At 37.3% G+C, this 12,556-nt stretch overlaps 1 protein-coding gene across 1 annotated transcript in view; it reads right to left on the reverse strand.

Annotated features, from left to right (window-relative positions):
* The window catches only part of LOC134533995 (RNA cytidine acetyltransferase), a 41,246-nt gene that overhangs the window by 12,800 nt on the left and 15,890 nt on the right, over window positions 1-12,556 (reverse strand). Inside the window, exons 8-14 of the mRNA XM_063371877.1 lie at window positions 10,348-10,484; window positions 9,401-9,524; window positions 8,187-8,335; window positions 7,599-7,680; window positions 5,056-5,172; window positions 2,658-2,834; window positions 34-175 (exon numbers count right to left, since the gene is read on the reverse strand). Of these exons, the coding sequence (XP_063227947.1) occupies window positions 34-175; window positions 2,658-2,834; window positions 5,056-5,172; window positions 7,599-7,680; window positions 8,187-8,335; window positions 9,401-9,524; window positions 10,348-10,484 (928 nt within the window). The remainder of the gene's footprint in view (window positions 1-33; window positions 176-2,657; window positions 2,835-5,055; window positions 5,173-7,598; window positions 7,681-8,186; window positions 8,336-9,400; window positions 9,525-10,347; window positions 10,485-12,556) is intronic.

Genomic DNA, 12,556 nt, shown 5'->3' on the forward strand with positions numbered 1-12,556 from the left:
ATGAAAAGTAGAAACAATAACGTTGATACTCACCAATGCGTTCTTCCAGTAAACTAACTTCTTCTGTGGAAATGCTCTCAATGTGGTCCTCAGGGGGATTATCTTCAGAAATGCAGGGTATCTTCAGTTCATAGTAATGCTTCAATAATGTTAGAGCTCTGCTCCCGTAACCCATCTACAAAAAGAAACAAGAAAGTAAAGGTGAATCAAAACCAGTATACTAGTTGTATACAAAAGATTTCAAGTAAAATACATAATATAGAATAACAAATAAAAAAAAGTACATAAATCACAGGAATTCAAAAAAACACTCCATAAAAGTTACAAAAGTCCTGTATAAAAAACTGAGGTGGGGACTTGAATTAATTTACCTTAAGATAGTAATTACCATATTTACTCGTGTATAGCGCGCACCACGATTTTTGCAACAAATTCCAAAGAAAAAAAATTGAAATTTTTTTTCCCATACTAACATTTTGTGGGACCTGATTATTTAAATTGATGTGTGGTGATGCATCAGGAAAATACTTAAACTCTGCTGTGTAGACGGAAGATAATGAAGCGCTGTATCGTCACAACTGGTACGTGGGAGGGAGGGAGGGAGGCGTGCCGCGCTACGTTGCTAAGCTGGCGCGGAGAACTAGATGACTCACCGGTCGCTGCTGGGACGAGGAATGGAGGAAGCGAAGAAAGTGGTCAGGGGGGGGGGGGGGGACTTTTTTTACTAGCTTCTGAGCTGGCCTTCTGTAAAGGGGAAGGTCTAAAAATAAACAAGAGACCATGATGTGCGAGCTTGTGCACACGCGCGCACGTGTGTGTGTGTGCGCTGTGAGCGTGTGTGCGTGTGCGAGAGACCAGGTTGTGAGTCTGTGTGTGAAAGAGAGGCCTTGTTGCTTGTGCGTATGTGTGGGGGCTGGCCAGAAACGTCACCCGTCACCCGGCAGTTAACGACTTCCACTCCTCCCCGCCTCCCCCCCCACACTTTTTTTTTCCGTGTGTAGCGCGCATCCTTATTTTTTTCCTTTACTTGAGGGGAAAAAAGGGTGCGCTATACACGAGTATATATGGTAATATCAGGTTTTAGGGGTGTGCGTAACTTCGTAAAGTTAAAGTCTAATCAAGGACTAATTTTCTTCGACTTGGTCTTCCGAAAAAATTACAAAATTTCAAACATTTCCAAGATTTTTCTTAAAGCACAATACATTAAAAGCTCGATTGAAGATTATTTCTTGAGCCATAAATAACATCAGTTGTGTCAGCTGAGAGCAGTTTTTATCGGGAAGAGAACAACTCAATCAGTGAAATATGGATGAGAACTGCACATTTTTCAGGTAGATTAACAGCAACGACCTGCTCATTTTCAGAACATTTAAAATATTCATATTCGTAATGAGTTCATGTAGTTAATTTTTGTTTTTATGTACAAGCAGTGACAGTTGGTGAACTTGCTAAATATTTCTTACATTCTTCTTATTCAATGTGGTATACAGGATATAGTGATTCAAGCATTCAAAAGTTTTATTTTTAGACTTTCCTAATGAAGCAAAATATTTAAGTGATTTCAACTTAAATTTCTTCAGCGAAGACTTAAATCTTGGTCTTCGACTTCAAATGGAAAAAAAAGATCTTTGTCTTTGCTTCATTTCAGGTTGAAAAAAATGATATTGGCACACTCCTATCAGGTTACTAAATTATAAATTTTATATTTGGTTTTACTTGCTATATATATTCTCTAGTTTATGGTACCTCATGCTGGCTAGCGTAAGTAGCCCAGCAGAGCACAGTGTTGTGGACCTGGTAGTACCTCTAAGCTCCACGTGAGAGGGGTGGGCACCGTCTGTGCAAGAGGAGAAAAATCATGAAGTAGCTGAATGAGTGAACCAAGTGTGGTGTTGAACCAGACTGTCGGACGGTGACAGTGAGCTGGTGCAGTCGGTTGGAGTTGCTGGCACTGCACGTGAGTATCGAGATGTATGAGTATTGGGATGGACGGATTGCAAGTTGGGAAAACGAGTGAGTGACCCGCGGCGAGCAAAAAGTCGCCGAAACTAGATAAGTCTACAATTTATAATTATGAGTGTGGTTGTGTGCAATGCCACAATAATGATATAATATAGACAGCAGTGACTACATCAAGCTGTGCATCTCATTATTTAGATATCCTTGTATCATTTAGATATAACTTATTGCTGTGGAGTCTGCGTGATCCAAAATATGTTGCGTCCCCTGTAAGCCAGCACCACTCACTAACCACATTAGGTATACAAGAAAGAAAATACACTTACTCTAATCACTGCACCTGTAACAGAATCATTGATGTGTGGGTTCCAGTATGTTACAAGTCCTAATCAACATCCCGAATCGGCCAATAAAACTCACTTTTTTCAAAACATGTAGGAATTAAATTGAAAAGTTGAATTAGTGATTTTATTGGGTTGTTGAACATCTATAAAATATAACTGGCGATTATCAAAACAAGAAGGAATTACAGTGAAAGGTCTTTAATCCGGCACCTATGATGGGGCATGGCACTACTGGATTAGTGGATTCCTGAATGTCAACAGTGTTTTAATTGAAAAATAAAATTTTAAATATAAAATGCAACCCCCGATAAGAAAGAGAAATAGCACTGGCAATGCTTAATGACATGCACTTACACCTTGATAATCCGGATGAGTGGCTATGCGTACAACTCTTGCTCCTGTAAGCATTGGAAAATCCTGATCTTGGAACTGCTGTGCTACTGTCCAAGGGATTAGATCTCCAAATGCTCTCTTCCCCCGAGACAGGCCATCTGCCACAGAGTTCTTAGAAAGCTGACCTTCCAGGCAGACCTATAAAATACACAAAATATTTTTTAAAAAAATTTTAAGATGATAAAACTGACAGAGATCTTGTACAAACATGGTACAGATACTAAATAAAGGTTAAAGTAGGTTAGGGATGTGTGAATCCTTGATTTTCAGTTCAGTTCGAATCCGATTCGAATCCCTGGCAATATTTGAGATATGAATCCGATTCCGAATATTAAGCACAAAATAATTAAAAATAACTGATTAATTTAAAAATAATTTGTGTTCTCTTTTTTCTAACTGTAACTACTGGCAATTATTTATTACACTGAGATCAAAATGTTTATAATTATGTAAAGTTAATTAAAAATAAACACTTTAAAATATGAAAACCAAAACATTCGATTCTCCAACTCAATCTTAATAAACTGCACGCCACAGGGAAATCTCAGTTTTATAAACGTTTCAGCAAACAAAACCATTTTTTCTCCAATAAATAGCCAAGATGTTTTTTTCTTGTAATAATGTAATTGTTTTTAGTTTATAGTTTGCTATACAACGAAATTCGTAATTATAGTTTAAGCCTTCGAAATCTCGAAATTCTTTTAATGTCACTGTGTTAATTATTTAATTTACATATCTTTCTTTGATACATCATATTATAAATACTTACGTAATAGTAGCCTAATTTTATTTTTCACTGCTAGTAGTTTTAAGCCGTATTAAATTAATTTATAACTTTTGTGAATATTCGTAATACTGTTCGAATCCATGTACGTACAACGATTCCGGGTTCAGGTAATTGTGGATTCGAACCATACCCGAAAATATCGGGTACTCGCACATCCCTATTGTAGGTACTTGAAACCATTGTTTAAGACCAGCAGCTAAACCTTCATGAACACATAAAATCATATATTAATATGCACTTGACCCCAAAATATTATCAATCTAGCCTGTAATTTTTTTTATAGAATGTTTGTATGCATATCTTTAAATAGTATTTAAAAAAAAGTCTCTATTTGTGTCTGTATGTTTGTTTGCTTACTTTCTCTAACCTATAGTATGGATTTTAATGAGGTTTTCACCATCATTTAGAGAAATCTTGATGTTTTGTATTTAAGATGTAAAAAGATGCTTTTAGGGTGCTTACACATGGCTTACATTGTGTGAAATATGACTGATACATCAAATAAATGTACAACAGAATTATATATCTTAAAATGGCCTACAGAAAAGTCAGCAACAGCCTATGTCTGTCTTCTATGGATGACTTACTGTAACCATTTTTAGCTTCAAAATTGGTTGAAAAATGAGAAAAACATTGTTTTCAAAGAAATTCTTTGTTTATGGACGGTAATTATTAGTATGTATATAATTTTTAAAAACATCTGACACGAGAACTTGATAATTATAATTATGTGCTTACTTATTAAATCTAAATCACTCCAAATTAGTAGATCAAATCCATGCAAAGCTAGGTGAAAAAGGGGAGGGGAGGTTGCATGTGTTTTTTTTTTTAAAAAAACACTTCAAATTTAAATGTATTTAAATATTATATATTACTATTACACAAATAAGTCAAAATACATTCAAGGAAATGGGGGGAAAATGTCAGGCCAGAAAAAAGATTGAAAGTCTTGATTTAATTTTGTCTTCCTTTTCTTAAATTTACTAGAAACATACCCCCACACTTTTGTACACCTTCAGCACAAGATATATAAAATAGTTAAGATTTGGTCATTTTCAAGATGAATGGAGCATTATTGTAACACAATCTTACAAACAATTAGTTACATTTTTTCCCCTGTTTGCTGACATCATGACTTAAGGGGATCATCCAGCATCATGAAGGAGTTTTTAAAAAATGTGCTAGAGATTACAGCACACGTACATTAATTTAATTCTGTGGCTCGATGAAGCACGATGCCCGATTTAGACACTGTATTTACGATCATAGCCTAGTGTAACTGCTGTAACATCTACATGTGTAATTTAATCCCAGCATTTACATTACGGAGCCTGTTCGTAAACACCAGACAATTAACTGCATTAAAAAGCTAGTTAGAATATTGTTGTATCAATAACTAAGATGACTAAATCCTGATTGTTTTACAGAAAATAATACTGGAATCAAAGATGGCAAAGACTTGAACAGAAATGTAAACACTTTATTTTTAAGTGACCACTGAAAATATGAAGTAACCATTGCCACTGTGTACGAAAGAAACTACAGAATATTAACGTGAAAGAAGACAGTAACCTGAATTACGACGAGCACTTCCGGAAGATGCTTCTGTTCCGGGTCGACGGGTCCGAGCAGACAGAACAAGTGGTGCGCGGGGGCATCAGACATCATCTGCAGGTCGTTGGGACTGTTCTTCAACACAAGCATGCACACGCACAAATCCAGTAAACAGCCTCACTGTAAAGTCTGTTTCATGCTTAGATTGCAGTACAGAGTAAATGGTGCCCACTGTTGGCTTGTTAACATCAAGAATCTTTTCTTGTATACGGTACCATCGTTAAGAGGCAAGATTATTATATGGTCAATAGCGATAAAACTGAAACAGCAAAATTAATTCAATTCACTGCCAAACATAGCAATGAAAGTCAATACACTGCCAAACATAGCAATGAAAGTTAATACACTGCCAAACACTAAAATGGAAGTCAATACCACCACATAACACCGAAATTCAGTCAAATTTGCCTCAATTACCTCATTATAGATTTTAAATGTACAAATAATTTTATAAATTTTGAGGTTTTTATTTAGTAGTACTGTTTAACGTACACTTTGGAGTGTCTTACCACTAGGGCCTGGAATTTTTCGCGATCGCGAATTTTGCGAAAATTCGCGCAAATTTCGCATGAAAACGCGAAAAGTAAGTACATTCGCGAAAACCACAACATTTCTATATTACACTGCGAATATATCCCCGAAAAGTACCATTACAGTAGAATCCCGCCAATGCGAGCCCCCTCTGATGCGTCCATTCCGTTTATATGACCGTTTTTTGAGAAAACATGAAAAATTTGAGCAGGGAAAGTCGAAAATTTGAGTAAAATCGGCTGAAAAACAAGTCTGTTACACTTTGTTGGGCTCTATGCGTTCACGTTTATCTTGGCGAGAGCTGTACTGTAAGCAGCCAGGCATACAAAAGACGTCTAAAAATAGATACCACCCCTCTAGACTGGCCACGCGGCAGTGTCTAGACGAGCTCGGCGTCTTCACTATCGCACGAAAAGCCGTCTCAGCTGTCATGTTATCTTACCTGCCCGACGGCTTGACGTCATACGTGACGTGACGCGACGCTTACCTCTGCTAATTCTTCAAGGCTTATCCCTCCCAGAGCCACAAACCATGTAAAAACAACCCCCCCCCCCCCCTTTTTTTTTAACAGCTAACATTTCAACACATTCCCTCCCTTATTTCAACCTTCTGCGTGAGAAACTGTCAGCGTGTTTTTTTTCTCTTTTTTTTTACGCTGCGAAGGGATGTGGAAAAGATAATTGCTTGAGCTGTCAAAATAAACAATTCTGACGGCAAGGGCGGGAGCGCATCCTGTCAGTCTGTCGCTGTGATTATCTACTCCAAAAACATGTCACAGCATTTCAGGATAGCATTGCTCTTATTTCTTTCGTTTATAGCCGAATGTTTTCTACTTGATCCACACAAGGTTAAAGTATCCTTTAACCCAAGTCTTGTGTTTCAGCATAATTACCTTATTTTTACATAAGCCGTGTTCGTGTATGGTTTTGATGCTCAAAATTGATCTGGGGTATAGTTCACACTAAGTTTCTTCTCATTTGTGCGCTGGGGTTTGTTCAAGTGGCAACCCCGTGTTCCTCCACTCCATTAAATACGAGCATATCAGTATCAGAAAAATGGGTTTTATTGTACTGACCATAGCACAGTGATGTGCAAATTTTGCAACTGTAAAGTTTCATGGGATAGAAAAGATTTCATTGACAAATACCTAAAGCCGGCTAAGCATGTGGCATTGGCAGCCAAAAAAAAAAAAAAAAAAAATAGTTGCAAACATCTATAGCAACGTGTCTGTTTTGTGTAACTGTTTTGGATTTAATTGGCTGTTATGCATATTAGCCTATTCCTAGTATACATAGATTGTTTATTAAATATGTAAACTATTATATTCAATAACTGCACAATTTAGTCAACATTTAAAATACCGGTAAAATTTCCATTGCATAACGAAAATACCAACTTTAAACCACCGCTTTTCTAATTTGAAAGTACCGCTTTTTGCATATTGAAAACACCGAAATTTTCCAGGCCCTACTTACCACGAATTGTTGAAGCAGTTCATTAATGTAATTGTGCTTGACAGGTACTTTCCATAACATGTGTTTTAATTTTTAATGATGATAAAGACAAAATCCACTATTTTTAATGCCAAAATTTTTTTTTATAACAGCATAAAATCTTGGCTGTAACTATTGGTCATTAATTCAGCAAATTGTGTTTACGCTTTACGAGAAACTGTATTATTACCTGGTTACTAAATGTAAAAAACTATTAGGCTAAACTCGTAGAATATACATTATTACTTTATCTATTCATAATTTAAATTGATGTAAGTTCATTTTTAAATGCCTATTTCGCACTTTACCGGTTTTTTTTTTTTAAGTGAATTCTGAGTATGTGACAAAAAGTGAAAAATTCTAGTTTTCTCAAAAAATTGCTGAAATTCATATAAAAAGTAATTATCGCAAATATGATAAGTGCATATCGCCTAGTCACAGCCAATGTAAAAACTATAGTATTCTGTTCATTCTGACCTTATAATGTGATGCTACGAAGAGAGATACTATTCTCTGTAGAAAGGCTTCAGATGCTTTGTGGAAGCAGAACAGTGTGTCTCTGGGGAAAAAAAAACATGTAACAACATCCACATTTTTCCATGAATAGTGAATGTAATAAATTTTTAGTTGCATAATACACATGGCTTCTGGATTGTAGCATTGTCGAAGGCAAAAATAACACGACATTTTGGTCGATTTTGCAGTCATCATCATTAGAGAGCAGTTACCTACTGAGGTTTTTGCAAGTTCTCCTGCCTTTCAATACACTCCCCTCTCAGACGAGAGTATTAAAAGGCAGGAAAACCTCAGTAAGTAACTGCTCCCTTATGATGGAGGCTGCGACTTTGACCGAAACGTCAGTGATAATTTCGCCTTTGATGCGGCTACAACCCAGAAACACGGCAACTCCAGACAATGGCCGCGAAAGCCTGAGATCTTTATTGCATGATACAGATTTGGATCCATGGAGCTGGCACATCTATTCTAACACATTGAACAACTAATACCATTACTGACAGCTAGAACAGTAATAATGTCAGATGGAACAGTAAAAATCCATGCTACCTGTTGATGTAATACAGATCACAATTTTCAGGCACAGGGCAGCCGGACTGGATGGGCTGAACTGACACAGCATTAAGGCACAGAAGGTTCGTGAGCCATTCTTCTACCGCATCACCAGGTTTGTATCGTATCGACTCCTCTAGCGTCACCTGCAATGGACAACACTCTGCCGTTAAGGCTGCCAAAAGAAAAAATGCAATCTCAGCTTAAACACTCAAAATAAAATCCTAAGCTTAATTCTTACTTTTTACGAATATGTAAAAATGACCAACAAGTATAGTCATTCAAGTCATATCCATCTCCATATCAGTGTAATGTAATTCCCTAAGCTCTCCTATCTTACACTAATATCAGCTAGTGTACTAACATCCAATACAGACAAGCAATAATATTCTTCATTGAGGGGGGAAAGAACTAAGCTGAATGCACACTTCTCTAAACAAAAAAATCTCACGCAAACAAGTAATGCAGTGTGGCCGTATGTTGCTGTTTAAGTTGCACAATTTCTTACAAAGGATTCAAGATTATTGTGAGCTCCGAACTACTTAGATGCCAAACTTTTCTCATAAACTGTAATATTTTTTTGAATGCCATTGGTGGGGAACCTAGACTGGCTGGCACTACACAATAACACATACAATTTCCACATCACATAACTGACAGGCACTATATTTCGTATATAAAAACCCCCATAGAAAGATATAAATGTTTTTATATAGCCTAAATAAAAAAAAGTATTTTAAAAAAAAAAAAATTCTTGACAAACATTAAGTAGGTATATATAAATCTATTTTACTAATTATTAGTTTATAATGTATTTTAGAAGTAAGTACAACAGGTAAATTTGTATATACACACACACAAACACACACATATATTGTATGTTAGTTCTCTATGAAATCCCATTTTAAAAGAATGTTTACTATAAAAGCGTAAAAAATTTATGAAGCCTTAAAAATATTTGGTCACTCTGTAAGCTATGTCGTTAAATTTTTTAGTCCAAAGTAAGTGTGAGTTTCTTGCAAAAAAAAAAAGGTAGGAATTGCCATGGGGGTGAATGTTTGAAAATAGTAAGTATTGAGGATCGGGATAGAAGAAATAGAAGAATGTACTTGTTATTTAAAGTTGAGGGGTTGAAGAGAGAAATTGACAGCAATGTAAAATTTTAACAAATGTTCCCACTGAAAAGTACAAATGCAGACATTACACAGTACCTCGTGGAGGGCCCTGCCAGTTGACGCACTCTTCGCCTTGTCGACAGTGACCCCACTTGGGGCCGCCTGCGTCCGCAACTGGCTGAGGAGTTTCAGCGACAAGGACCGTCCTGTACCTTCGTACCTGCGAGCACCATGTAACACACGCTGCTTACATACATGCTAATGCAAGTGTCATGTACTCTTTACACTTGGTCATTTGACTAGCCACATGCTCTAAGCATGATGTGGAACAATGACTTGAATACACAAACATTAAAGAAAATTTTCACCGAGGTCTATAAGGTGGATTGGTGCAACTGAGGGTAATAAGGTGACGAAATACCAAAGTAACAAACACAATATACACTAAATTCTGTACAAAAGCAATAAATATTCACATCATTCCTATGAATTTTAAATGGACAGGCAAGCTTTACTTTCAGTAATCATAACTAATAAATACACATGTACACACATGGAGGTTACTTGATTCACAGATGCACATATTAGGAACACAATTTTATGTTTATTTGCAATAAAAAAAAGTCAATAAACCATAAAACATTGAACCTAGGTATGTGCAAATCAGTTTTTTAGTTCAAATCAAATACAAATATGACTATCGAAATATCTGTGAATACGAATATTGAATTCAAATAGTATGAAAGAGAATTAGAATCCAACTAAAAAATTTTTTTACGTTATATAACTTCTGGAGAATTAGGGAAATAATACTTAGGTGAAAGGCTGTTTAATTAAGTCAGCTACAATAATTTTATGGAAAATAATTGCTAAATTATTGAAATTATGAAATTTTTTTTTTCTAATTATGCAGCAACCTAACTTAACAGTATAGTGAAACCATAAAATCCTGTCTCTAGCCATCAGATGTGATTCATACATTCAAACAGTTGTTTGCTCAGGTGACACATGCTTCAGCTAATATTCAGTCACCATGAACTCACCCATTTATCGTGGATGACAGGAAGACTAGGTAAGGTCCGAGCATGGCCTTGACATATGGCAACGGGATGGCTGCGGCCTCGTCTATGACCACCAGTTCTGCCTGACCCAGCTTGTGGGCGTCTGTTGGGTGTATGTACTGCAACAGCAAACATGCATATAAACCTCAATGCATAAGTGTCGCCCCTCCATATGGCTCCACGGATCGATCGCAGCTGTAATTTGGGTCATAAATATATAACTTTTTTTCCCCGAAGGATCGCCCTCATGTAAGAGTCCCACCATGTATCTGTCTACCGTAGAATACAAGTGAAGTCTTCGTTCTGTGTCTCAGCTTATTGGGGCATAAGAAATACAGAACTGGTACTAACCCTCTACCTTACATTGTCTGCTTTATGTGCTGCTTTATTACTCTGTTAGAAGGAAGTGAGGCCAGCCCACGTTTCTTTTCGCCTCTCCCCTGTTGATTTGCGACCCTTCCTAATAACAAAAGACAGTTGTGTATCCCTTCGCTACTGTATTTTTTTTGACCAGTCCTCTTCCAGAAAAAACGGGCAGCAAGCTACCCTTTCGTCAGTTTCTTTTATAAAAACTAGCACGCATCACGCTACAATCAGTGAGAAATTCAAATTCGTAAAAAGGCACTTAAAAGTGAAACATTCAAAGAACCCATGATGGCTGTAGTTACGTCATGGAATGTTGCATTTGAAATCCAAGGAATCTCACACAAAAAACCATTATGTTGGGTCACAGTATGTCTTAAAACCCTGTCAAAATAGACATGTGGAGATTGTGCCAGTTCACATTTAAATTAACAAGTATATAGTGGACCAGCAGAAATGCCGATTTACATATTTCAAGGGACCAGGAAAACATCTACAGTCAAACCTCTCTGAAACGACCCCTCACGGTTCCCAGGAATAGGGTTGTAATAGAGGGGGGGGTCGTAATATCCAAAATTTTCAATTGATTTCAAACCCCCCCCCCCCCCCCGCCCCACAAACCGCAACTCGCTAAGAAACCAGCCGTACAATGGCAGGATGCTGTCTCACACAATGCTAGACGGCTTTGCTTTAAACCCACTTCAACCTTCATGACAAGTCCGTCGCCCTACAGGCCACCTCTAAAGAAAATATGTCAAAAGACGGTTTATTTTTACTGGTTAGTTTACATGTACGTTTTCTGCTTGCCGTAGTATAATACACTAGAACCCTGATGTCACGAACCCTGGATTTAACGATGCAGTGATTTTACGAATACATTCTCGTGAACCGTCAAAAAATTGGACATTTTGACCAAAATGTGAAAATCAGAAAAAAATTAAAAAAAAAAAAAACTAAATGAAAGATCATTAAAATCTGTTAATTTTAACACACAGCGTATTTTTGTGTCGGCTTTAATATGGGACATTTCCTTTAAAAATATGGCAGTGGTAGGTTCTGCAACGCGAGTGGGCACACACTAAGCTCGCCCGGCTGGCTGGCGGCAGCGGCTTGTTGATGCATAAGCTCACCCCTCCCTCCCCTCGTTCACATTCTTCATGGCTAGCTCATCCCTCCCAGACACTCAAACCATCCATTGTCCTCCCTTATAACACCCCAACTTGCTCCCCTTTAAAAAACCTTCAGTGAGAAAATGCTCATTTCACCCTCCATTCTCCCATAAAATTGGGCTATTATGAGGGAGGGGTAAGACTGTTGTAAATATTTTCGGACCCTTCCCTCCCCGGCAAACAGGCCCAAAAAAAAAGTATGTCAAAATATGTCACTTTTCACACCAAGTTCGAGTTCAGTCATCTCTGGCAAGGAATTTACAAGGATTCAAACTTAAATATAAATTTAAATATAAATGAATTTTAATAGCAGGGGTCCTATGAAAAGAAATATACAGAATAAAATCAAGCTGCTATCACCAAACAAAGCATAAAACGGCCCAATGCGTGGTGGCTTCATTATTGCTCACGCGAGAGGCGAGACGTGGAATGTTAGATGCAAGATAAGTGCAGGGGAGACAGACGGCAGCCAGTGTGTTTCCTGCGTGGTGAATAAGTGGCGTAGCCTTTTTTTTATGCTGGGTGAAGCGACCTTTTTCTGTCAACCTACGGGAAAAGATAATTGCATAAGCTGTCAAAATAAACATCCCTGCGGCAGTTAAAACAAGTCGAGGCAGGCGTGCATCCAGTCGGTCGCTGTGTATATCTACTCGAAAAAC

This window comes from Bacillus rossius, chromosome 7 (genome assembly GCF_032445375.1).
Source record: "Bacillus rossius redtenbacheri isolate Brsri chromosome 7, Brsri_v3, whole genome shotgun sequence".
In the NCBI taxonomy this organism is placed as follows: Eukaryota; Metazoa; Arthropoda; class Insecta; order Phasmatodea; family Bacillidae; genus Bacillus; species Bacillus rossius.